At 45.9% G+C, this 27,164-nt stretch overlaps 1 protein-coding gene across 1 annotated transcript in view; it reads left to right on the top strand.

Annotated features, from left to right (window-relative positions):
• The window catches only part of Cdh1 (cadherin 1), a 71,569-nt gene extending 44,405 nt beyond the window's left edge, over positions 1–27,164 (top strand). The window contains exons 3-16 of the mRNA XM_075977113.1: positions 6,694–6,917; positions 14,059–14,202; positions 14,294–14,449; positions 15,260–15,404; positions 15,971–16,146; positions 16,400–16,528; positions 17,330–17,512; positions 18,451–18,695; positions 19,379–19,524; positions 21,020–21,244; positions 21,480–21,707; positions 23,022–23,152; positions 24,189–24,332; positions 25,345–27,164. Coding sequence (XP_075833228.1) covers positions 6,694–6,917; positions 14,059–14,202; positions 14,294–14,449; positions 15,260–15,404; positions 15,971–16,146; positions 16,400–16,528; positions 17,330–17,512; positions 18,451–18,695; positions 19,379–19,524; positions 21,020–21,244; positions 21,480–21,707; positions 23,022–23,152; positions 24,189–24,332; positions 25,345–25,554 — 2,486 coding nt within the window. The 3' untranslated portion in view covers positions 25,555–27,164. The remainder of the gene's footprint in view (positions 1–6,693; positions 6,918–14,058; positions 14,203–14,293; positions 14,450–15,259; positions 15,405–15,970; positions 16,147–16,399; positions 16,529–17,329; positions 17,513–18,450; positions 18,696–19,378; positions 19,525–21,019; positions 21,245–21,479; positions 21,708–23,021; positions 23,153–24,188; positions 24,333–25,344) is intronic.

Raw genomic sequence — 27,164 nt, 5'->3', positions numbered from 1 at the left:
AACTCCACTTCCAGGGGACCTGATGTCATCCTGTGACCTCTGGTGGCATTAAGCTTTCACGTGGTGTACAGACATATAGGTAGCTAAAACATTCACACATAAAACAAAATGAATAAATGTATAATTATTAAAAAGAAATTCATCCCTTGTTGCCACCGCCACCTCTAAGTCCTGTCTAGGTTTTTTGATCGGGAGCGTTCACACAGAGCAGATGGAACGGTGCAAGGTGTCTCTTGTCGGGCTTATTCACTAAGCGCAGGCTCTAGTGCTTCATTTCCTCTCATCGCGGAACACGCTGGCTACACCATATTTTATTCAGCAACCATATCCAGCATCTGCTCATCTCCACCTTGGCGTGTTAAATACCGCAGCGTGTCGTTATCTAACCCACCACCATACATACAGAAGCCACTGCTATTGACATTAAAAACCAAACCAAACCAAACCCCGATGTGGGGCAGAAAACAACCCTGACCATGTCTGAAGAGGTGATGTGTGTCTCTTCCGTCGTGTGAGGACCCGACAGTCCAGATCAACAAATGGGGTGATGGACACTGTGTCCTCACTTTCCTGATGAGACAGGGGAGTGAAGGAAACCCCTGAACCCCAGAAGGTTGGGCTGGAGTTAAGAAGGTGGGTTTCTGGGTCAGCTGGGTCAGCCAGTTTGATGACTCTGCCACTTGTTGCGGCATGTGCTTGGAAGAGACACTTAAAATCTCTGAGCCTTTGCTGAGTAATGTTTCACACAGTGGTTTGTAAAGTGCTTATTACGCCTGATGCAAACCAGTTTTGTAGAGCTTTTTTGCTCACCCTGGATTCTACAGGAGCTTGGGGAAAGCTAAGATGTGTCCGTTTCTGGACTCTCCCATCTCTGGATGTCTGTATTAAGTTAGGTGGAGTCAGGACCCAGGCCCGGGCAGTTTTCTTCAAGGCTCCCAGGAGAGTGTGCACCCTTCGCGTTAGATCCCAGATTTTAGGTGTTTTGACCAGCATGCCTTGATTCCCAAGTGGGACTAAGCCTGAGAGCTCATAGGAAAGACTCTAATAAGGGCTAGGGCTAGGAGAATCGGGGCATCAGTACTCAGCTGCCTAGTCTTGCGGAGAGACATCAGGGGTTGAGAGGGTGAGGGATCCCACTGCTATGGAATTTAGAACAGGGCCCTCCCTGGCCTCAGGAAATCCCACAGAAAGGGAAAGTGGGCAGCCTCTCTTTCTAATCAATAGACAAAAGGTCTTGGAGTTGCCACAGGAATGCTCCCTGGGGTGGAAGCCAGTGCTAGTTAGCACCCCTGTATTTAGGTAGTGAGGTACTGTGTCTGCCTGTGGCTAAAAGCCAGGCCACTATAGTCCTGACTTGCTATGGTGGAAGCCAAAGGGTTTCTCCTTAGCCCCAATTCCCACTCCCTTTTAAAGTCAGCTAGGCCAAAAGAGACCATTAGATCCTCTGAAGCTGGAGTTAATGGCAATTGTGAGCTGCCTGACATGTGTGCTGGGATTTGAACCGCATCCTCTGGAAGACCAACAAGTGCTGCTAACCACTGAGCCATCTCTCCACCCTATTCCCCTCCCCCCCACCCTTTCATTTTTGAGGTGACCAAATAAGTTGCCCTGTATGGTAGGGTCTGAAAGCACAAAATGCAGCGAAGTAGGTACCTGTGGCCGACCCCGCCAAGTATGCCCCTAAGAGAACACGCCACACACAACAGAGTTAGTGTAAGGGGTTTATTGGGGGACTGGGAGAGTGAAAGAACGAAAGGCCACCTCAGAGCGGGGACATGAGAGAGGCTGACAAAGTCCAGGCAAGAGAGGCAAAAGCAAGCGAGAGGACTGTGAGTGACGGGCACTTTAAGGGGTGCCTGTGTCGCGTAGCTGATGATCGAAAGGCACCTGGCAGCCTTGGTGACTAAGGCAGGCTGGCCACCATGGTGGGAACGAACAGGGACAAAGTCCTCACCTTCTTGCACTTCATTTTCCATTTCTCTTAAAATAACTGGGACCAGGGTCCTCACCAAACAGGACATCTAGGAACACTAGAACCTAATACTGGGTCTGTAGGGCTATGCCACGATCAAGCCTCAGAAAGTTTTATCTGCAGACTCTGGCCATTCTGGGATTGTCCAAGAGAAAGGCCCAAGAGTAAATGATTTCAAACTGGCTTTTCTTTTCCTTGGTTTTGACATGAAGGGAAAGGGAGATGCTCTGAACTGAAGGAACAGGAGCCACTGCTGGGCACGAGACGTCTGTAGACCCACAGGCTATCCTTACTTTAATTCTGGTACAATGGCCACGTCTTCTGTGTTCTCTGCTGGCTCTTCTGTGCTGCATCAGGGACCCTGGCTGTGCTAGGCATGCAGTGGGTGGGCCTTGGAACTGCCCCCGCACCAAGATGTAGAGTATAAACCTGGCTGCTGACTGACTCGAGACGCCCTATTTGTGAGACTGATGGCAGTCTTCACCCTGATTGTGATCAGCACTCACTGGTATTTACTGTGGAACTTGAAACACATTAGCTCAGGTAGAAACTGGGCAGGTGTCCACAGTCAGCATTAATGACCTCACACATCTGGGGACAGTCTAGGTGATGATGGATTGCCCTTTATCCCGTTTATTCCCAGAAGTGAGAGCGGAATGAGCACGAGCAAATCCCTTTTCCTCTCTGAGTGACCAGACTGTAGTTCTTGTCCATGGCTCCTCGGCCACTTGCCCCAGATGTGGACAGACTGAAGGACTGTCTTTGCCCTGTTTTTCGAGCTATGATGGTATTTTCTGCTGAGTGTGGTTGTTTTGTAAGAATGTAGTACTTTCTAGTTTTGTGGACATCCATTAATGGAGGATGCCCCAGCATTACCCAATGCCATCTAAGAAAGCGAGGGACCGGGGAGATGTTTTCTGGCCGGTGACTTCTGAAGGAGAGACTGTCCACTCCAGGGAAACTTCTCAGCTTCCATATTCAGTGTTTGAGCTGTAGTTTGGGGTACACCATGGCAGTGTGGCCCCCAGGAGCTCAGAAGCCTCCCTGATCATACGTTTGTAACTTTGAAGTAAAACTAAACCCCAAGGTCTTGGCATTAGCTGTGGAACTTCTCTGGGGGGAGACCTGTCCCTTGTGTCCCACCGTGGTCAGCTGCCTTTGGTGACTGGTGACTCCCTGGTCCTCAGCCCCGGCATTTTCTGCGATGTTTGGAGGCTTCTGTGAGAGTTTTGTTTCTACCCACTCACATTCCAGTCACAGCCACCCCAGTGGAGAAGAAATGGGATCCTTCAAGGGAGACCAACCCTGGCACGATGGCAATGACAGGAAAAGAATGTCGCTGAGACTCAGTCACCCGCTGCCACCAGAGTCTTTCATCGGCTTGGGCTTTATTTGTCTGCACTTAAGTTGTCTCTTCCAGGTTTTCTGCTTTTAACCACTGCTTCTTCCAAGTGGGCTAGAAGATGGGTGTGGATTAATGCAGAAGTTAGACACGTCTAGAAAGACATTGCCAAGCACGGGGCCTGCTATAGATAGAGGCATGAAGTACAGTCAGGAGCAAGAGATCTCAGACTGCCTGGGTCCAACCCCGAGCCTTGATAAGTTACTATCTGCCTAAATTTCCCCATGGATAAAAAGATGTGGCAGTCAGTGGTGGCACACACTTTAGTCCCAGCACTTGGGAGGAGGAGACTTCGACAGAGGCCAGCCTGGTCTACAGAGTGAGCTTCAGAACAACCAGGACCACGCAGACCCACTTCCCGTCAGGCTCCCCCCATTTTCCCCTAAAAAAAAAGGCTGCATACAGTTCTGGGTCTGTGTGTTTAGTATTTGTAAAGTGCTTAAGATGGAGCCTGGAACAATAATATTCTACATATACTTAAAATGTGGGTAAAATAGTTGACAAAGGGTAACTTAAACTATTAGTTCAGATTATAGGAGGGGTTGTTTTTAAGGGTCTTGATGTGCAAGCCAGGGTAGCCTCAGACTCTGCAGTAATGGAGCACCCCCAGTTAGAGACTATTGCTGAGCTGACAGAGGTGCTCAGGGGTCTCAGTTCCCCGGTGGACCTTGCAGCAGGTAGCAGCCCCTAAAGGAAAGGTGTTGTGCTGGGTGAGATTGACTTCAGTCCCTCACTGGCTTTCTTTATTCAACACCTTCTCATGGAAATGAACACACACCCAGTTCCATGTGCCGGTCTCGGTGTTCTCAGATCTCTGCATGGCTGAGCCGGGCTGGAAGGCAACTCGCAGAACCTTCCTGGAGCTGGAGAGTCCCTTCACTTTCCTGTAATTATGTCTCAGCCCAGACCATCTGGTTTTACTGAAAGATAATGATCCTTAACCAGCCACCTGGAAATTCAGGCTGGGGCTCTCTGCCATGCTGTCACCAGGAGTGAGGCCGAGCCACCATTAAGAAGTGCCTTGAGCAGGTTACATGCCTTGCACCAAGTTATTTACAAAGCCATTTTCACTCTTCTTAGCCACCACCCTCGGCAAGTCCAGTCACGCTTCTGCTGATTTTGACTGCTAAGATTTGTCCTGGCTGTGTAAAGGAATGAGGCCAGTTCCCCATTCCCTGCCTGTGACAAGCCCCCAAAGACGACTCACTTGTGTTGTAGGGAAAATTTCTTTAAAAGCATCTTTGAAGGTTTCTAATTTGGACTTTAGAAATGGTATCTAGGAACTACTAGGGAGATGGTTCAGTCAGTAAAGTGCTTGTCTGATGAGGTGGGGGACCTGTAATCTCAGTATGGGGAGGTAGAAACACTACATGGAGTCCTGATCAGCCAGCCTGGCTGGCTTGTTGAGTTCCAGGCAATGAGAGATTCTTGTTTTACAAAACAAGGTGGACAATATCTGAAGAACTATGCCGAAGTTGATTGCTCGCTCGCTCTCTCTCTCTCTCTCTCTCTCTCTCTCCCTCCCCCTCTCTCTCTCCCTCTCTCTCTCTCTCTCTCTCTCTCTCTCTCTCTCTCTCTCTCTCTCTCTCTCTCTCTCTCTCTCTCTCTCTCTCTCTCACACACACACACACACACATGCTTATACGTCCCATAATAAAGAATAGCTGAAGTTCATATAGATCCTTCTGCAAAGATCCATTTGACTGATCCATTAGATCCATCTGATTCCAAATCTGATTCCAAAGAAGCATATTTTACCAGTGGGATTGATGGTGGTGCCAGTACCTGCCCTCACGATGGAAACGTTCATGTCATTTTCTTGGCAAGTGCTGGACTTTTGATTTCAGACATGTTTACAAGGGCGACCCCTGGTGGAAGAAATGAACACTGCAAGGGAGGCGTCTTCCCCAGGCCCAAAGTGGAAAATTTAGAGGTGTGTGAAGTAGACACAGGGAGAGGAATTTTCATAAGATAATGCTTTGAAAAAAATGGTAATTCTTTTTTTTTCAAACAGTGATGGACACTGTTTGAAAAGGAGGAAAGTAAGCTAATTTCTGAGTTTTATTGTGAACCTTTTTTTTCAACCTCAGTTACTTTTCTCAGTGTGTACACATACGTGTCCCGTGGTGTGCCTTTGGCGGTCTGAGGACAGCTCACAGAAGTCAGTTCTCTTATCATGTGACTAGCTCTTTCACTGTGGGGGTTTTAGCTATTAATCTCAGGTTGTCAGGTTTGGCTGTAAGCACCCATACCTGTAAGCCATTTTAGTGACCCTTGGTTTTTTTTTTTTTTTTTTTTTTGAGGCAGTCTGAAATTTGCTGTTTAGTCAAGAAAGACTTGAAACAGAGTGGTGTATGCCTATAATCCCAGCACTCAGGAGGTCAGCCTGGGGGGGACACATAGTAAATCTCTGTCTTCAACAAAACAAAAAATAATTGTCCAGAGATCTTACTGCAGCCTCTGACCCTTGAATTCCATATCTAAGCTCTGTTTTTTTTTTTAATTATTATTTTGAGAGACGGTTTCACTATGTAGCCCCGACTGTCCTGAAACTCACTCTGTAGACCAGTCTGGTCTTGAACCCACAAAAATCTGCTGATATGTGTCACAACTGCCCAGCTTCTGTTTTCTTTTTAAGATTTACTTATTTTTATTGTGTGTGTTTTATATGCATGCAAGTGTAACGTGTTCATGTAGTGCCTGTAGAGACCTAAGAGGACATCAGATTTCCTGGAACTGGAGTTACTGGCAGTTGTGAGCCATTGTAATGCTCCTAGAACTGAACTTGGATCTTCTGGGAAAGTTTTGAGGCAGGGTCTCTTGTCTCTGCAGACTTGGCTGTGAGCTGGAGGCCAGCTGGCCCATGAGCTTTTGGGTGTTCTCCCATCTTGATATAGGAGTCCTGAGCTACATGTGCAGACCGCTGTGTCCTGCTCTTTACATGGGTTCTGGGGGTCTAAACTCTGTCATCAGGCTGAGCTGCAAGTTCAGTGTAGCCTTGTGGTCGGTTTTCATTTTGAGTTACCTCTCTTTTGCTTTCACTCTGAAAATGATACTAATTTTACTGACTTAACTAGATGAGGAAAAACACTCAAACCAGACTCCAGAGATCACTTGCCCTGTATGTAGGAAGATATTGATGATAATGAAGATGCCCCTGGGTATGGGTGTTCATCGTCAGCTTATGGTTTATTGAGCCGGTGCATGTTCTGTATGATTTGGTGGGGGGGGGGGGTAAAGTTCACTTTTTGGAGAAGGAGTGTCCTTATCTGTGATCTAGTTGTCCAATATCCTAATTGCTGTGATCTCTGTCCTGTAGTGAGATTTGAAGGGTGCACTGGTCGGCCAAGGACAGCTTACTTTTCTGAGGACTCCAAATTCAAAGTGGCTTCCGACGGTGCCATCACGCTCAAGCGACCTCTAAACCTTCATAAACTGGAGACGAGTTTTCTTGTCCATGCCTGGGATTCTACTCACAAGAAGTTTACTGCCAAAGTGATACTGAAGTCTGTGAGGCACCACCAACACCGCCACCACCACCATGTAGGTTGCGCTATTTCTTGGATGTGTGTATATTTTTCAGATTGCTGTTGACCTGGGTCCTCTAACCTTGGTATTGGGATCTTGTGAGGCAAGATAATTTTGTGGGAAGACCCTATGGGGTGCTAAGTGGCCTCCTTGGCTCCAGGAACACCTGTCAGTTACCACAGCCCAAACTACCCCCATGGGGGCAAGGGTAAGGGTAGGGGTGACAAAAATATCCCCAGTTGAGATTGGGTTTAGGGGTTGCTGTTGAGTTAGTTAAAGGGATCTGGTAGTGTAGGATAAGGAGGAAGACACGGGCCCTGCTTGGCCTTGTTAGCCCACCATTGCTCTCTCTAATCTCTGATCCCAGTAATCAGAGAGGAGTCATTTAACCGTGTAGACTGAGTGAATTAACACACAAAAAACACTAAGAACATATGCATACCCTTGATATTCACAAGGAGCCCCCTCTTCCTTTGTGAATAGCAAAATCTGGATGCTTAAGTCCCTTATAAATGGGTGTAGATATCCACACACAACAGGAACACCCTCAGGTTAATGCACCTCTACATAAGATAATGCCTGATCATGTGTCATGTATCACTCATGTGACAGTTGTTATAGTTATACTCATTATTTAGAGATAACAATGAGGGGGGAAATCTGTATATATTCAGCACAGACAGAATTTTTATAGTTATTTTGGTTTTTTTATTTTTTTTTGTTTTTGAGGCAGGATTTTGCTATAAAAATAGCCCAGGCTGGCTTCATTTTCCTCCTGCCTCAGCCTCTTGAGAGATCTGGGTTTACAGGTGTGTACTAACATGTTTGATATGGGTTTCTTCCTTTTGCTTTTCTCTTTTTTAGCTCATGATAGCCTCGAGCTCACTGTATAGTAGATGACTTCTAACCTTTCATCTCCCATGTGACAGCATTACAGGCTCATTTTGTGATGTAGACAAGTATTCTGCCAACTGAGCTATCTCCTCAGTTCTATAGACCTTTAAAAAAATCATTAAAAAGCCAGGTGGTGGTGGTACATGCCTTTAATCTCAGCTCTTGGAAGGCAAAAGCAGGCAGATTTCTGTTTGAGGCCCATTTGATCTACAGAGCTAGTTCCAGGAGAGCCAGGGCTACTCAGAGAATCCCCGTCTCAAAAGATTATAACCTCTTTCTGGGCAGAAGTGGTAGAGAGATCTCTGTGAGTTCGGGGCAAGCCTGGTCTACAGAGCAAATTTTAGGAAGGCTACAAAGAAACCCTGTCTTGAAAAACAAAAACCAAACAAATCTTTTAAAATCTTTTCCTAACCCTCTTTTTGTTTCATTTGAAAAATGGTTTTGTATAGCCGAGGTTGTCCCCAAACTTGATGCGTAGCCCAGGGTGACTTTAAACTCACAACCAATCCTCCTATCTCTGTCTCCCATGTGTGGTATTGTAGGCGTGTACCACCATATCTGACCATGAAAAAAATCATTTCTATCTGTACTTGGTTGAACACAGATGCGAACCCGAGATGGAGGGACAGCTGGGTGAGTTAGAGTCATCAAATACTAGCTGATGTCATTGTTGTCCTGAGGCAGAATGAATAAGGTTAAGTGCTGGTTGGCTTACTTAGCAAGGAGAGGAAGACCAGTAGAAAGTCTTTGCCCCTCTGTAGAGCTGGAGAGACAGACAACTCAGCAGGGAAGGATGTTTACTGCTCTTGCAGAGGACATGGGTTTGGTTCGCAACACCCGTATCAGGCACCCCAGAACACTGCCCTTTTCTGCCCTCCGTGGGTGCCTGCATGCCCGCGGTGCACATAAATTTATGCAAACAAATAATAAACAAACTGTTTATTTTAAGCCTTCTTTCTGCTGTCACTGGCATCAGATCCCTCCCCAGGTGTTTGCAATGCCTGCCGCGAGGGCCCGACAACCAGCAAACATTGAAGAGGCTGATGCACAGACAGACTATTTGCTATTTAGATTCTGGTCATGAATGTCCCTGGAGGTTGTTACCAGAAGCCAAATGCCTTTGCCTGCCTTAAATGTTCTCTTGGTATTTCCTATGGGTCTCTCCAGGGGACTTTCTAGCCGTATCTCGCTTCCTGCCTCAGAAGTGTAGATTGTGCCATATCTATTGAGTGCCAAAGCCTTTAAGGTTGATTCCTGTTCTGTTCCCTGAAGACTCTTGAGGTTCATGGAATTTAATAACCCTCTAATATAGTATTTCTCTTTGATGCAATTAAAGAACGAAAGAACTTAGTTCAATTACATTAGCCATGGCTTCCTGACTCCAGTTGGCCGTTCATGTATGCAAGTTCAGCACAATAAGTGTGTATCCCCAGCTTCCCACCACCCCAGGCAATTGACTGTGGTAGCCTTCTAAGACCAAGAACAGTTTGGGGCTTGTTTTTCCTCTAGTGCCTCCCCCACCCCCGCCCCCATGCACCTTTGCCTCTGCTGACTTTACTCTTGTTTTCATTTCTGCTGTATCAGGATTTGGTTCAAGTATACATTATAGAAACCCCCAAGCTGGGTGTGGTGGTGCACACCTTTGTGGTTTCTTTATTTATTTTGTTGTTGTTGCTGTTCTTTTGAGACAGGTTTTCTCTGTCTAGCTCTTGCTGTCCTAAAACTCACTTTGTAGACCAAGCTGGCCTCAAACTCACAGAGATCACTCAAGCTTGTGGCCCTCCTGCCTCAGACTCCCAACTACTGAGACTACAAGTGTGCACTATAGCTTCCCTGTTTTATGAACAGGGTCTCATTATAGCCCCGTGTGGGCTTGCACTCCTGATCCCCCTTTCAGGTGTTGTGATTATAGGTGTGCACCACTAGCACCACACGTGGCTTGCTAGATTCTTATGGCTTTTCATGTTGGCTGCTGGAATGAATGCCAGTCATCCCATCTTGTCAGGGAGGTAGAGGACATGGAGGTGTGTGAGACAGGAACTTGATATGAAGACCAGGCTGACCTTGAGCTCACATATATCTGCTTGCCTCTGCCTCCCCAATCTTGCATATAAAGGAGTGCGTGCAGCACAATGTTCAGCATCCATTCTTAATTGTGAAATGAGGGAGAAAGAGGAACGTTTTATATAGCTTAACTGTCTACCTTTTTAAGAATTTTTTATGGGATTCTCAAGCACTATTCCTACTTTTATTAACCACATCTAGCTGTTAAAATGTCGTTTTGTAAACAAAAACCAAAAAGGTGGTGTTGGTGTGCATGTGTGTAGAGAGAGGTCATGTTGCGGGAGGTCCTTCCGCTCCTCCAGCCAAAATCCAAACTAGTGTGGGATTGTTTATGACTTACGCCTTCAAGGTCAGAGGTCAATCTTCCTCAATTTTTTAATTAATTAAGTAATTAATTACTTACTTAATTTATTTATTTATTTTGAGGTCATACGTTGCAGCCCTGGCTGGTCTAGAATTCATGGTGATCCAACTGCCTTTGCCTCCCAAGTGTTGGGATTAAAGATGTGTGCCAGCATGCCCAGAACCCACCATGGTTTTTGAGACTGGGTCTTTGCAGCTAGACTGGGATCTACCTGTCACTGCCTCCCTGGTGCCAGGTTTACAGCTGTGTGCCACTGTGTCCATGCCCGCACAGCAAGCACCTTACTCACCAAGCCCTCCTTCCAGGCCCCAGGCACTATTTATTTATTGATGAGACTCAAACCCAGCCAGTTATATCCCGAGCTCCCAAATGTAACCTATGTACATATATATTTCTGGGCACAAAACTGAGGTATATGTTAGAGAAAAAGAGAACTAAAATTTTAAAGATTTGTTTATTTTTATTGTATAGGCATTGCTGTTTTTCCTGCATATATTATGTATGTGCCACATGTATGCCTGCTACCTGTGGAGGCTGGAAAGGGGCATGGGATCCCCTGGAGCTGAAGTTACAGATGGTTTTAAGTTTCTGGTTGGGTAAAAAAAAAGTTTCTGTATGGGTGCTGGGAAATGAACCCATATCCTCTGCAAGAGCAGCAAGTGCTCTTAACAACTGAGCCATCTCTCTAGCCTCTAAGTTCTGGATTTAATAAGAAAAGAAAACTCTGGGTGTAAGGGTAATCCTAATGCTTGGGAGTCTGAGGCAGAAGGATTGCGTGACTGGAATGCCAACCAGGACTGTATTGCAGACCCTGTCTCAAAAGACAAAGAACCAAACACGCTGCTGGCTCGTGATTTAATCCCAACAATTAGAATTCTAAGACAGGTGTGCTGTGAGTTTGAGGACACCCTGAACTACATAGTGAATTCTAGACCAACCTAGGCTACAGAGTAAAACTCTGTCTCAAAAAAGCAAAACTAGCCAGGCGGTAGTGGTGCACACCTTTAGTCCCAGCACTCGGGAAGCAGAGGCATGCCCTTCTCTGTGAGTTTGAGGCCAGTCTGGTCTACAAGTAAGTTCCAGAGCTATTATAGAGAGAAGCACTATCTCAAAAAACAAAGAGAAAAAAAAAAACCCAACCAAAAAAACTAATCAAGCAAAAGACTAAAACCAACAAAACACAACAACCAAAAGACCCTCAGTCTTGGAGTGGTGACACAGACTTGTAATCTCAGGCTGAGACAGGAGAATTGTGAGTTTGGGTGAGCCTCAGCCACACAACACAAGACTTTGTCTCTCACACAAAACACATTTGGAAGTGAAGGCTTAGAAGGTACCACACTTGCTTTGTAAGCATGAGGACCTAAGTGTGAATTCCCAAAACCCACACAATGCCAGGGGAACTAGTGTGGGTCTCTAGATCCAGGAAAGTGACACTGGGGCAGTCAGCCTGACGCTCACAGTGACAAACAATCCAGAGACTGGGGTTCTCCTGATTAGCACACACCTGCTGTGAAATCGCGATATGCAAGCACACGCAAATCTAACATTCTGCTTCTTCCCCTTTGCCCGGCTGGGTTTTCGTGTTTGGGATGTTTGGGCACGATTCCCTTTGCTCTCACACCCGTCTCTGTAAACACCATGCAGCTCTGCAGGGCAGGACCTTTTCACCCACCAGTGGTTTGTGTTCATTTACCCGTGTCTAGTTGTTTGTTCACTGTGGCCGTGTCAGATGGCCATTTGGAGGCTTAAGGTGTACTGTTGATGGACAGCTTATTGTAAATTCCCCTCAAATATTATGTTAGTGTTTTCCAACTGTCCACATCTGCATTTACTGAGAACTTGCTGTGTTTCAGGCACTGTTCTAGATACTTTATATGTAAGCAAGTATCATTTAGTCCTTCTAAGAACTCTAGGACCTTGACACAAAATATCATACTCTCAATTTTAGCCAGATGTGCCACATACCTTTAATCCCAACATTTGTAAAGTAGAGATAGGTGGATTTCTATGAATTAAAGGTCAGCCTGGTTTACATAGTGAGTTTCAGGTCAGTCAGGGCTACAATGTGAGACCCTATCTCTACAAAACAAAACAAATACCCACTCTAGTCATTGGGACAGTTTACACAGAAGTTATGTGATCTCTGGAAACAGATGGGGAGATGAGAATTAAACGCGAGGTAGCCAGTCCCAGAGCCAGGACTTAGACCATGCTGGCTTTCTTTTGTAGGTGACAGATGCAGGGATGGCAAGGACAGAGTGTGTCAGGTGTGTGTGTGTGTGTGTGTGTGTGTGTGTGTGTGTGTGTGTGTGTGTATGGCAGGTATGTGGGATTGGGTTTTAGAATACATGGTCACATTTTATGTCTGTCTTTCATGTTTTGAATCCGGAGGGCTGAAAATGTAGCTCAATTGGTAGAGCCTGGCCTAGCATGCCTGAAGCCCTGCTTCTATTCCCCACCGTCACTCAAGCAGCATTGCAGAACATGTCTGTCATCCTGTGACAGATAGAGGGAGGAGCTCAAGTTCAAGTTCATCCTTGGCTATACAATTTGAAGCCAGATTGGGCTTCATGAGATTGTTTCTAAAGAGACCCAAACCAAACAGCAAACAAGTAAACAGGAAATAGGGCTAGATTAGAATTTGGTAGGTGGTCTGTGTTGCTAAATGAGTATCTCCTTGTGAAAGAAGAGGGTGAAATCTTCCAGAAACTTTGTTACCACGAATCACTCCAGAGCACTTAAACAATTTAGGAGGCATTTTCCTTTTATCTTCAGCTCTTATTTCCCTGAGTGTGCATAAAGTTATCTTTATTGCACGTTGAAGCTGTTCAATACGAGTCTCCAGGTTATTTTTGTTTCCCATCCAGCAGCTTCTGTTAGAACAAATGGGACCCTTATAGGGCACAATAAGATTAACACATTTGTATCGATCTCAAAGTAGTTCTTAGTAGCAATTCCCCAAACTTAAACAAGTTTGGTATTTAAACAAGATTGATAAACTCCACTTTAGAGAACTATATCGCTTGGAACAAAGAAAGGAAGTCCAGAACTCCCAAATATCCCCTCTGCATCACCTGAACCTATCAGCTTAGTGTCGTTTAAAGGACATGCATTATGTAAGTTTTGTCAAATGTTCGCACCCACAAATTGTGTTTTCACAATGGTTATTCAAATTCCGGATATTAAGAATTTAAAGAGCTCAGCCTGGTGGTGGTGGCGTGCATGGCTTTAATCTCAGCACTTGGGAGGCAGAGGCAGTGGGATCTCTGAGCTTGAGGACAGCCAGGGCTACATAGAGAAACCTTGTCTTGAAAAACAACAACAGCCAGAATTTAAAGAGAATATAGCTTTGTTTATTGTGTAGCTGTGTTGGTCAGCATTCTGACACTATAACAAAATTCCTGGGACAATTAACATAAAAAGAGAAAGGCTTTACTTGGGTTTTCGGTTCTGAAGGTTTAAGACCAAATGATGCTGTTATTTTGTCTTCTAGCAAGGACAACACATCAGACTGAGAGTGAATAGGAGAATAAACCACACTCATCTTATGATACATGAAGCAACGCAGAGACTGAGGTCTCACAGAATATTTTAAGGACATATCTCCTGTGATCTGAAGACCTCTCATTGGCCACTAAGTTAGGAACCAAGCTTCCAAGCATAGGGACCATTATGGGCAGTCTGTGTCCATACAATAGCGTTGTCAGGAGCTCTTCATTTCGGGTGGGACATGTAATTTGCTATTGAGAATGAGTCATTGGTGAACTAGATGGAACTGTAGACCTCCTATCTTCTGAATTGCTTCATTTTGTTAATCTTCTTTCCTCTTAGGACCCTGCCTCTGGATCCGAGCCAGAAGTGCTCATGTTTCCCAGCTCTCACCAGGGTCCCAGAAGACAGAAGCGAGACTGGGTCATTCCCCCCATCAGCTGCCCAGAAAATGAGAAGGGCCCGTTTCCTAAAAAACTGGTTCAGGTAGGGGAAGGACTGAAAGAAAAGATGATGGAAGGACCCAGTGTCAAGATATTTCCTTGCCAATTCTGTCTCTTTTTCTGGTTTTGTGCAGATCAAATCCAACAGGGACAAAGAAACCAAGGTTTTCTACAGCATCACTGGCCCAGGAGCTGACAGACCTCCTGTTGGTGTGTTTATCATCGAGAGAGAATCAGGCTGGCTGAAAGTGACGGAGCCTCTGGATAGAGAAAATATTGCCACTTACACCGTGAGTATTTCATAGATACTTGTTGACCATTAGGTAACAATTGTCAAGTTTTGGGGGCCATTCATGTTTTATCCCCGGGTTAGATTCCCGGAACGTGTGAGTAGCATCACTTATCCCTTGACATGTTGGTAAAGTGGACACAAGAGAACAATTTGGGATGGTACTTGTTTTGTTCTGTTTTGTTCTTTTCCTTAGAGGAGAAAAGCAGGGGTTCCTCATAGCCTACATGAGCATAGATAGAAGTTGTCAAAGTGGAGCTGGAGAGATGGCTCAATGGTTAAGAACATTTGTTGCTCTTATAATCTTGACTTCAGTTCCCAGCACTCACGTCAGGTGGCTCACAACCACCTGAAACTCCAGCTCCAGGTGCTCTGATACCCTCATGACCTCCATGTAATGCATGAAAGTGCATGTGAACACACATACACACACATAAGTGAAAAGATGTCAACTTATTCTTGGGGTTGGGGAGAAGCTTCTTACAGAACAAAATATATTCTGATGGCAATAATAGGAAAATCTACTTCTGGGGCTTGGTTACAATGTGAGCTTAGGTAACCTATAGATGCCATATGCAGAAAAATCTCAGGGAAACATTAGACTGTTGTAGCCAGAGGAAAATTACCCCAATTAAAGTGAGTCTCTACGTGCTAAGTGAGTGTGTTCTCGTTTATGAGTTCATCAAGCAGCAGCAGCAGCAGCACATCGTGTGGAAGGGGTGGAGGCTGATGAAGCCACTCTCACTGGACTCCCTTGCCCAGTTCCTCTTCCGGGCAGGGCTAAGTAACGCTCACTTGGCTCTTCTTGTAGCTCTTCTCCCATGCTGTGTCATCAAATGGGGAGGCAGTGGAGGATCCCATGGAGATTTTGGTCACAGTGACCGATCAGAATGACAACAAGCCAGAGTTCATCAAGGAGGTGTTTGAGGGAACTGTCCAAGAGGGCGCTCGTCCAGGTAAATCAATCACAGTGAACTGGGTACCCAGAAGGATGCTCCAGTTCTTTGGGATTAGAACCTGAAGTTCAGACGTGTTCTTTGAAAGCCACCGTGAGAGATGAGGTGGGAGTGTGGGGGAAGCAGATATAACGTTTGTAAGTAGAAACAATAAAAGAATAACCTTCTTAGGGCTTGGTGTTGCATTAATGCCAATCCAGCTCCAGAGGATGCGACGCCCTCCTCTATCCTTGGAGGGCATCTGCATGTATGTACAACACACGCATACACACACAAATAATAATAATAATAATATCTTTAAAAATAAGAGCTAGCAGGAGTAAAAGAGAAGGACTTGGTAGGGTTATTTTAGTTAATTCATTCCCAACATTCTCTGCTTTGCCTCCTCTCACCTAAATGATAGGCTTTGAAAGTTGAGTTCCCTGAACGTTTGGTGTAACGTTCCCTTCGCTGGCAATTTGACGAGAATTCTAGAAATAAAAATCATGATCAGGAGTGGTCATCTCCTAGGTCAGGATTGTTCTGAGCAGACAAATGCCAATGTAGCATTTCCTCTACACTTCCAGGAACCTCTGTGATGCAGGTCTCAGCCACTGACGCAGACGACGATGTGAACACCTACAATGCTGCTATTGCCTATACCATCATCAGCCAAGATCCTGAGCTGCCTCACAAAAACATGTTCACTGTTAATAGAGACACAGGGGTTATCAGTGTGCTCACCTCCGGACTGGACCGAGAGGTCAGTCAGGGCTCAGGGGGATTGCAGTGGGAGTTGAGGGCAAATGAATGTATACTAAATTTCAAGGATGGTGCAACCCTCTGCTGAGCCTGGCAGTCCGTGTAAGTCTTTGCATCTAAATGCCTGGAGGCAGGCAGCCTGGGCAATGAGAAAGATGATGACATAGTCTAGTTTTCTGTATGCAGTGGGCTGCACCAGGCTTGGGCTGGCTGTTGGAGCAGGTTCTGATTGATTCCACGTTTGATTTCTGCAGAGTTATCCTACATATACCCTGGTAGTTCAAGCTGCTGACCTTCAAGGCGAAGGCTTAAGCACAACAGCAACAGCCGTGATCACCGTCCTCGATGTTAATGACAACGCTCCCATCTTTAACCCAACCACGGTAATTCTGCCGCTTTGGTTCTGTGAGGGGCTCTTCATTGTTCAGGAGCTAAGTTCTGCCTCTGTGCATGGGTGAATCCCTAGGTTAGTGAATGTGAACTTCAAACACTAGAGCAGTGTGGTCTGGTAGTATGCTTCCTAAATGCTGGGTTAAGCTGCCATGCCCAGCTTCATAAGAGTTATTAAATACCAAGAATATCAAATGTATTCAAGGAGAAGGTTTTAAGAGCCAGATAAGGAACTTCACATACATATTTTTAATTAAATTAAGATTTTGGGGACACAGCATTTTATAGCCCAGGTTGGCAGGCAGGCATGTAATGCCATGCTCAGCTTTTTAGTTTTGGAAGGGAAGATCATACTTTCCTAAGTTAGAAGTCGATTTAATGGTTGGTTAACAGAGGCCTGAATAGTGTAGTTTCTAGAAGCAGAGCTGACTTTTTCCCTCTTATGTCACAAAAGGCCCATGGAAAACTGTTCTTTCATGATTTATCTTTTTTAATGGTTACTAATAAAGATTAGAGAGTGGATGGGGGTTGGGGACAGATGACATGTGTATCTTTAGATCACAGTTTGCAAACAATGTGGCCAACAGATGGTTCTTAAACCCAGCGCCTTGGAAAGATGCTTCAGGCACTGCGGTTTGGTCTGCTGATGGGAAACGAGGGCCTACTCTTTACCCTTGGGGGCTCACTCGTGACGTCACTCATTCCACTTCTCTGGATCTCATTCCTTTAGCTCAAGTCCTGGCTCCAAGTTTCTCACTTTGTCATAATGACCTGGTTTTCCCTTTGCTCTGTAGTACGTGGGTCAAGTGGATGAGAATGAGGAAAATGCGTATATTGCCACACTCAAAGTAACTGACGATGATGCCCCCCATACTCCAGCGTGGCAGGCCGTGTACACCATAATTAATGATCCTGACCATCAGTTTGCTGTTATCACAGACCCCACAACCAATGATGGCATGCTGAAAACAGCCAAGGTTTGTATGACTGGCGTGCTAGCAGCTGGGCCTCTCTTGTCCTATAATGTCATCTTATGATTGGGTCAACACCACCAGGGGAAGGGTAGAGTCTGGGGATGGTATTGACTTTCTGGGGATTGCAGAAACTTTCTTGGCTTGTTAGGAATGAAGTAAGTGTTAGTCTTTTGGAAAATGTCCTAAAGCCAGAGGCTTGCAGTGATTCTCAACCTATGCATCGTGGCCTTTTAGTAGCAGAACGACCGTTTCACAGGGTTGCTTAAGACCATTGGAAAACATAGATATTTGCATTATGTCTCGTAACAGTAGAAAAATTATAATTGCAAAGTAGCAATGAAAATAATTTTATGGTTGGGGTCACCACAACATGAGGAACTGTATTAAAGGGTTGCAACATTAGGAAGGTTGAGAACCATTGGGCTAGAAAGACAATGGCTTTTGGTAGCCAGCACTTATAACTGCCTGTAAATCTTTGGAAAATATTCTCCCCCCCCAAAAAAAAAGTCTAAATTAAAAGTGGGAAGGATTTACTGGTAAATTTAGCAAAAGTTAATAGATGCCCAGAGTACCTCAGAGCTTTAATGTCTCTTCAGCAAGTGAGCATTTGAGAACTGCTGTCAATCAAAGGTGGTAGTTTTTGGAAGTGTGTTTCACTGTGTAGTCCTGGCTTTGCTGGAACTCATTCTGTAGACCAGGCTGGCCTCGTACTCACAGATCCACCTGCCTCTGCTGGGATTAAAGGCATGTGCCACCACCACTCAGCAGAAAAAATTTTTTAAGCTAACCGTTTCTTTTTTAAAAGCTATTTATTTGTTCTGTGGCAACAGTGGGTGAACTCAGGGCCCTGAGCATGCTGGGCAGGTGCTCCACCACTGAGTCACGCACCCAAACCCTTGTATTTTATTTAGTTTTAACTTTTTCCCTCTCCTGGTCTCTAGGGCTTGGATTTCGAAACCAAGCAGCAGTATGTTCTATATGTGACAGTGGCCAACGTGGACCCCTTTGAGGGGAATCTTGCCCTTTCCACAGCCACTGTGACGGTGGATGTGGTGGATGTGAATGAAGCCCCCATCTTTGTGCCAGCCGAGAAGAGGGTGGAAGTACCCGAAGATTTCGGTGTGGGTCAGGAAATCACATCCTACACTGCCCGCGAGCCAGACATATTCATGAACCAGAAGATTACGTAAGTTGGACCAATGACTAGTATTTTTTTTCAGGATAGGGTTTCACTGTGTAGTCCTCCTGGCTGCTTTGGCACTCACTGTTTAGAACAGGCTGGACTCAAACTCAGAAGTACACCTGGCTCTGCCTCCCCAGTGCAGACATGTATATATGTCTCCCCAGTGTGTGTGTGTATGTATGTATGTACGCAATTTAAGCCAATATAAATGTAGTCATTTGTCATGTAATGATAATATATTCTGAGAAATCTGTCCATGAGAAGTTGGATCATTTTGAGAACATTGTATAGTTTGTTAAACAAATTAAGATGGCTGCAGTTTCCCTGAAGAATTAAATCACCTTATGTGCATAGCCAGTGGGTGTCAGTTCTTTCCTGCCACTGTGTAGGTCTTGGGTATCAGGTTCACTGTCAGGCTCGCTACCAAGTATCTTCACCCACTTACACCCCTCACCCGCCCACCAATCTCACCCACGTGGAAGCTCACAGCCATCTATAACTGTGGCGATTTGATATCTCTTTTGACCTTTTGCCCCATGTGGTACACATACGTACACTCAAGCACACTCACATATACATAAAAGTGTGTGTGTGTGTGTGTCATTGTGTATCAGCTGAATAGTACCTGTGACCTCCGCTCCATTCTGTCTGCTGCCCCTACTCTAAGCCACAGCTTTTGCCCTCAGGTATCGGATTCTGAGGGACACTGCCAAGTGGCTGGAGATTAACCCAGAGACTGGTGCCATTTCCACTCGGGCTGAGATGGACAGAGAAGACGTGGAGAACGTGAAGAACAGCACGTATACAGCTCTCATCATCGCTACAGATAATGGTACAGATACTGCGTGGCCAATCCACATCCCTGGGCTCCATCACTCTCCAGCCTGTTCGCCTCCTGTGCCCCTGCCTTTCTTTGGGAGTCATGATTTCATTCCTTTCCTTTTTTTTTAATTTATTTATTATGTATACAATATTCTGTCTGCCTATATGCCTGCAGGCCAGAAGAGCACACCAGACCTCATTACAGATGGTTGTGAGCCACCATGTGGTTGCTGGGAATTGAACTCAGGTCCTCTGGAAGAACAGTCAGTGCTCTTAACCGCTGAGCCATCTCTCCAGCCCTCATTCCTTTTCTTTTATCCATAAAAAAATACTTGGTAACAAAATTCCAAAATTTGAGTCAAGTAGGGTTTCTTTCTCTTGTCTCTCCCTGCACTGGAAGCTCATTCCTACCTGCTGGAACCTGGGTTTGTATCCCAGGTTCAAGACTGTGACTGTATTATTACTTAATTTTGTTGTTGTTTTTGGTTTTCAAGACAGGGCAACTCTGCTTGTCCTGGTACTTACTCTGTAGACCAGGATGTCCTCGAACTCAGAGATCCACCTGTCTCTGCCTTCTGAGTGCTGGGATAAAAGGTGGCATGAGCCACCACTGCCTGACATTATTTAATTCTTTTAACCGTCTTTTTAAATTTCATGTTATTTTTGATACATGGTTTCACCGTATAAACCTAACTAGATTTAAATTCACCTTGAACTCACGTGGAACCCAGAAGACCTCAAATCTGAGGTGAGCGACCCCATCCTGTGAAGTTCTAAGATTCCAAGCAAGTGCAAGGCGGTGGTGGCACACACCTTTAATCTCAGCACTCGGAGGCAGAGTTACGCAGATCTTTGGGTTCCAGGCCAGCCTGGTCTACAGAGTGAGTTCCAGAATGGTCACGGCTACACAGAGAAACCCTGTGTCAAATAAATAAATAAACAAATAAATTAAAAAATAAAATAAAATTATTCCAAGCAAGCACTACCACACTCAGCTTTTTCTTAACTTTTTAAAAGATCTGCTGGAGCCAGGCTTCTGTAGGAGGCTGAAGCAGGAGGATTGTAATTCCAAAGGATACACAGTAAGACCTTGTCTTAAACAAACAACAGCCTCATGGTGGTGGTGCACGGCTTTAATCCCAGCACTCAGGAAGCAGAGGCAAGCAGATCTCTGTGAGATCGAGGCCAGCCTGGTCTATAAGAGCTAGTTCCAAAGCTACAGAGAAACCCTGTCTCGAAAAACCCAAAGCAACAGCAAAAAACCAGTAAAAACAATAAACCCCCCAAACTTAAGTGGATTAATAGTATAATATCAAGAAGAGGAAAGCTGCATTTATATGAAGAACAACTCAATCATTGGACACAAATATGCAATGAGCTTGTGAGAAAGGGGAGACGTGGTAGGGCAGAGGCTGCACGGGTCGTATGGAACCTGCTGAAGGGTCACAGTCAGCTGGAAGGTGATATTATCCCTGAGCCGTGACAGCCTTTCTGTTTTCTCCTAGGTTCCCCAGCTGCCACTGGCACAGGGACTCTTCTCTTGGTCCTATCTGACATCAATGACAACGCTCCCATCCCAGAACCTCGAAGCATGCAATTCTGCCAGAGGAACCCACAGCCCCATGTCATCAACATCATCGATCCAGACCTGCCCCCCAATACATTCCCCTTCACTGCTGAACTCACCCACGGGGCCAGTGTCAACTGGACCATCGAGTACAATGACCCAGGTGTGAAGTCCAGCTCCATCTCTAGAGCAGCACTGCCTGTCTCGCTTCTGCCTTCCCCCTTCCCGATTTCCCTTCTCGCTCCAGATGCACCCCTCTTGGTATCGGGTGCCAGTTTCTTCTCATGCATTCTCCCTTTCCTCTGAGCATACTGTATAGGAATATGGACCCCAAACAATCCCTTTACCCAGCTGCATACCTTTGGTTCCCTAAACATTCCCTGGTCTCATTTCCCTAGGCCAAGAATCTCTCCTTTTGAAGCCAAAGAAGGCCTTAGAATTCGGTGAATACAAAATCAACCTCAAGCTCATGGATAACCAGAATAAAGACCAGGTGACCACACTGGACATCCTTGTGTGTGACTGTGAAGGGGCTGTCAACAACTGCATGAGGGCAGGCTACGTGGAAGCAGGATTGCAAGTTCCTGCCATCCTCGGCATTCTTGGAGGGATCCTGGCTTTGCTGAGTAAGTACAGGGGCAAGTGCCTCAGCCTGTGACCTAAGACTGGGACAGGCCATTTCCTAGGGAGAGCTTTCTGTTAGGACCCAGGGTCTTTCTGTTCTGATTCTTTTTGTGCTTCCTATGATTGAGTGCATGCAAGTCACCTGTGCCTCTCAGTAAAGCCAGAACTCAGACCCAGGGTCCCTAGCGAGGGTCCTCAGAGGCTACATTTTGATTTAGTTTCCAAGTGATGCTGAAGTTTCAGGACTACAAGGCCATGGCACACTCACGGTTCTCATTAGCACAGCCAAGGCTGGCAGATACCCTCACCCACCCACCTTGGAGGACAGATAAGAGAGGAAGTTGAAGCTACATTGTGGACACCATTACTGCTCACATCCCCTTGGCTCAAGAGCAGCCGTACCAAATTGCTAGGCAGCCTGGAGACTCCTGCTGCTTAACTCCAACTGGTTGACTGAGCCCAGTGATTGTTTGGGGGACTGTGGAGATGGTGAACAGGTTGAACAATGAATATCCATGGACAATGGAGATGTTGGAAGGAAGCTGGCCATTTCTGTCCACAATCCTTGGTCCGATTTTACCTATGGAGTGTTCTGGACTTGGTGCCGGTGCCCTGAGGGTTTCTATGATCAATGTTTTCTGTTGTTCCTGACCTTTTTTTTTTTCCTTCCCCAGTAGATATAGTTTATTAGACTTGATTGAAGTTGGGGAGATTCTCATCAGGCATTTAAAGCAGAAGTTTTGCTAGGAGCCAGATGTCCAACCTTGTGGTAGGAGGCTGCTTGTTGGTTCCTGGCCAACTGGCCCAGCTCCTGACCCCAAGTGGGCACACAAACACCTGGGCCCACAAATGCCATTCAAATGCTCCATAGCTGGAGTTTGCACTGGCAGCATGGCCCAGGAAGCTGCCTTTTTAAAATGTGCAGCTTTTTTTCTGTTCCCAGTGAATCAGGAAAACCTCCCTTAAGGGAGCTGCAGCATGCCACCAGCTGAAAAAAAAATGAGGCTAAACTTGTTTTTCTGTGTCTAGAGTTGCTTTTCAAGCTTTTTAGGTTTTACATGGACTTAGTCCACCAAGTTGGTGCCTCAAATGTAGTGGGAGGCTGTTTATTGGTCCCCTCTCCGTCCTCTAGCTAGCTTAGACTGGCAGGTCTGGAACTTACAATGTAGCCAAGGCTGGACTTGAGGTCATTTTCCGTCAAGTGCCTACCCATCTGCCATTTGCCTGGAGTTGCAAGGCTACCGTGCCCATAAATGTTGCTTCCTCTGGTCTCCTCGCCTATGACTCATCTCTCCCCCACTCCCCCTTGTATCCAGTTCTGATCCTGCTGCTCCTACTGTTTCTACGGAGGAGAACGGTGGTCAAAGAGCCCCTGCTGCCTCCAGATGACGACACCCGGGACAATGTGTATTACTATGATGAAGAAGGAGGTGGAGAAGAGGACCAGGTGGGTTTTAAAGATGCAAAATTTAAGATATGACGGGGTGGGGGGGAGTGGTGGGGGGTGGTGCCAGATACTGGCAGTGGGTCATCCCCACAGTACTGCTATGGAGCACCAGAACCCTGTGATCTCAGTGATACACAAGTCAGGAAGGTGGAGGTTTCTGTCCCACCAGTCAGCTCTATCCCGCCAGCTGGCTTCTGAATAGCTACACAGAGACTTACTGGCTATGCTGGGGAGATTCTCATATCAGGCATTTAAAGCAGGTTTTGCTAGGAGCCAGGTGGCTACTCCATCACTCCACTCTTCTTCCCAGCATCCTCTCAGTTTGGCTCTCCCACCTAACCTCTTCTTGCCTAGCTATTGACCAGTCAGCTTTTTTTTTTTTTATTAAACCAATCAGAAGGCACCTTGTCCAAAAAACCCCATCTTCACAGGGTACAGGATTATTCCACAGCACCTTCCCCAGACACTGTTGTGTTCTCTGGAGCGTTTATTGATTACATTGAAGCTCATAGCATCTGTAAATCCACGAGGATGCAGCTAACCCAGGCAGAGTTTTGCTGAAAGGCCCTAAGCTGCACCCTGTGTCCATGTCTGCTGCACGGGAGCCTAATTTGCTGCACGGGAGCCTAATTGATACGGGTTCCTGTAGGCATGCATCACTTGCTGTCTTGTTACCTGAGCCCCTCACATGACAGAGTCCACTGTTAACAGGCAGGATCAGCTATGGTTGGGGAGGACTGAGTAAAATTTGCCAAGCAATAACAATCCAATAGTCATGCCCCGTGAAATGAGTAAGACACAGAAGTTTGCATTCATAGAATCCCCAAGTGGTCTCTTTCTTTCAGTGGAAGTTAGGAGACTCTGAATTTTGGAAACGGACATTTCATATGCTTTTGGGCGTGTGTTGGTAAACACCTCACAGAGGGTAGTTTTGGGTTTTCCAGTGGCACAGCCTGTGATGCTGTGAAGTAAACAAGCCCCCCGCCTATGCACTCCTTCCTTTTTCACTTGCTGCCATGTCTCCATTCTTCTCTAGGACTTTGATTTGAGCCAGTTGCATAGGGGCCTGGATGCTCGACCTGAAGTGATTCGAAACGATGTGGCTCCCAGCCACCTGAGCATGCCCCAGTATCGTCCCCGACCAGCCAATCCTGATGAAATCGGGAACTTCATCGATGAAGTAAGTAGGCAAAGCTGTGAGCCAGGGCATGGTGCATCTCTTAACTTGGGAACCAAGGAGAAAAACATTCCTGTGAGAACCTTTGCATTCTTGCCTTATGGTGTCTGCTTGCCTAGATCCTTGAGACAAAACCAAAATCTACTTACAAAGATTTCGTAGGACTAAAAAGGAGTTGTACTGCAGACTTAGTTTGACTTTCCTGCTCCATAATCTTGGTGTCTGTCTTTTCTGTTGCTGCACTGAGGCCAAGGCAGCTTTCAGAAGAGTCTAACGAGGGACTCCAGAGGGTTAGAGTCCATGACTGTCATGGCAGGGAGCGTGGCAGCAGGCGGGCATGCGTGGCTGGAGCAGTTGAGGGCTCACATTTTCATCTACAAGCAGAAGGCAGAGAGAGAGAGACAAAGGGAGCTAATTGGAAATAGCTGATCTTTTAAATTCTATTCTCCGTGACACACCTCCTGCAACAAAGGCCATACCTCCTAATCCTTTCAAGCAGTTCTAACTTGGGACCAAGCATTCAAGACTATGTAACTCCAGAAGCCTTTGTACTCCCTATGTAGACCAGGATGGCAGAAGGTAGCAGAAGGAGTCTGTCCCACGTTGGGCATAGCTTGAGCATAAGAGACCTTAAAGCCTACCCCCCACAATGACACACCTCCTCCAGCAAAGCCACACTACTCCAGCAAAGCCACACCTGCTAATAATGCCACTCTGTATGGGCCTATGGGTGTCATTTTCATTCAAACCACCACATAGAGGATGACTTTAAATTCCTGATCCTTCAACTTCACCTTTCAGAGTTAGCATTTAACAATGACAGTTTGCATCCAGCCTTTGAGGATGATCTCATTGTTTTTAGCCTCTGTCGATGCTGATTAGCGGTTCGGGATCCTTGTTTTGGTTTCCGGGGATCCCATCCCGACAGGCAGCTGTCCCTCGGAAGAAGCATTCTGTGACTTGTCCTTCTGTGTTGATACACATGTTATAATTCATATGGTGCTCTTCCCTCTAGAATCTGAAGGCAGCTGACAGCGACCCCACGGCACCCCCTTACGACTCTCTGCTGGTGTTTGACTATGAGGGGAGTGGTTCTGAAGCTGCTAGCCTGAGCTCACTGAACTCCTCCGAGTCGGATCAGGACCAGGACTACGACTATCTGAACGAGTGGGGCAACCGCTTCAAGAAGCTGGCTGATATGTACGGTGGCGGCGAGGATGACTAGGAGACTAGAGAGGAGCCTCTGGGTGCAGCCATGGAAGATTCAGAATAATGTTGCCAGTGGCCTTTCGTCTCCTTCCCCAAGTTTGTAAAAAGAGAGACTGATTTGATATGCGGTTTGCATGGTGGCCTCGTTCTACCAGTCTACTGTGTTAGAATGGTTGTCATTTGTTCTTGAAATCAGTTTTTTATTTTTACAGGGCTGGGATTTGAACTCTGCCACTGAGTCACAGGCCCACCCTCTCCTTATTTTAATTTTTCTCTCCTTTTCCATGGATGGGATGAATATGGGGCTTTACAGTGAGAGGCGAGTCCTCTCGTTACCGACCTATTGCCCCAGTTGAGAGTTTTTTTTTTTATTTCAGAATGACAATTCAAGCCTCAGAAGGGTCAGCTAGCACTGGCAGTTTAAGAGATAGGGGAGAGGGTCTGCCCTATTTCTCTTTCATTGTGTATAGGAAATAGTTTGTTTTTGTTTTTGAGCTAGGGATCTAGGCAAGTTCCAAGCCCTTCACCCCGCACTAAAATTTTTAAATTGTGTACTTTCCCACAGTTATTATGTTTGTGTTCTGTATTCTCATACCCACTTATGCTCCTGAATTCTGTTGCCCTGCCCAGGTGCTATATTCTATGATGCGGAAGTGACTGGGTCTTTTTGTGGTGAGAGACAGGTATGGTAGGGGTGCGACTGAAGGGGTAGTGTGTGATTTAAAGACCTTCATAGTTTTCCTTCCTCACCTCCAGATTTCTCACTTGAAATGGGAATTCCTTGTGCGGAGTCACTGTCTTCTAGGTGAAAGCCACAGTGGGGTGTGTTGCTCCGGTTCTCTGTAGGGAGCCATGACCACAGCTGGTAGGAAGGCTTTCAGGCCCCCTTCGGTTTCTTATGCTTCCTTCACACCAACGTAAAAGAGCCGTGTGCTCTGAGACTCCCCAGTGCCCAGCGTGCTGCAGCCACAGACAGAGAGCAAATGCGAGAGACTGGCTCGTGGGCAGCACGTGTGTCACGGTGCCTGGCCAGCTCACACGCTGATGGTGAGGCTTGAACTCTTTCTCAGGAAACTTCTGGAAGAATAGAGGGGTCTCACCATGTGCTTCCTGTCTGGAGTCCTTTTCTGCAGCTTCCGAAGCCCAGGAAGCATGCCCTTCCAATGCCTGCTGCTTTTGATGGTAGCTACAGAAAATGCTGGCTGAGTAGGGCCAAGTATGCATAGAAAACTGAGACTATTAGAAATTGTGCATTTTCTCGTAGAAGCAGGAAGAAACACTGTTCCAATGGGAGGAAGGGGGTGAGGGCCTTGATTTGAGTCTTTTAATTAAAAATGAAAATTTCAGCTTTTTGATAACCACTGGAGAGAATTTTGTTAAAAGTGCTTTACTCGCGACTATTTTTTGGGAGAAAATAATGACTGCAATCAACTGTGAGAACTGTTGATTTCTCTGTAGTTTAAATGTCTACTGTAGTCAGTGTAGAGTGTCACTTGTATGTAGTTTGAGTGTATATGTGTGTGGGTACTGATAATTTTGTATTTTGTGGGGAGTGGAAAGGTAAAAGATTAAAACTGTTCTAAGATACATTTTTATAAATTTTATTAAAGAGTTTTGTTAAACTGT

Source organism: Microtus pennsylvanicus, chromosome 6 (genome assembly GCF_037038515.1).
Source record: "Microtus pennsylvanicus isolate mMicPen1 chromosome 6, mMicPen1.hap1, whole genome shotgun sequence".
In the NCBI taxonomy this organism is placed as follows: domain Eukaryota; kingdom Metazoa; phylum Chordata; class Mammalia; order Rodentia; family Cricetidae; genus Microtus; species Microtus pennsylvanicus.
Note: the sequence above shows the minus strand (reverse complement) of the source record. Positions and strands in the feature narration are given on the sequence as shown.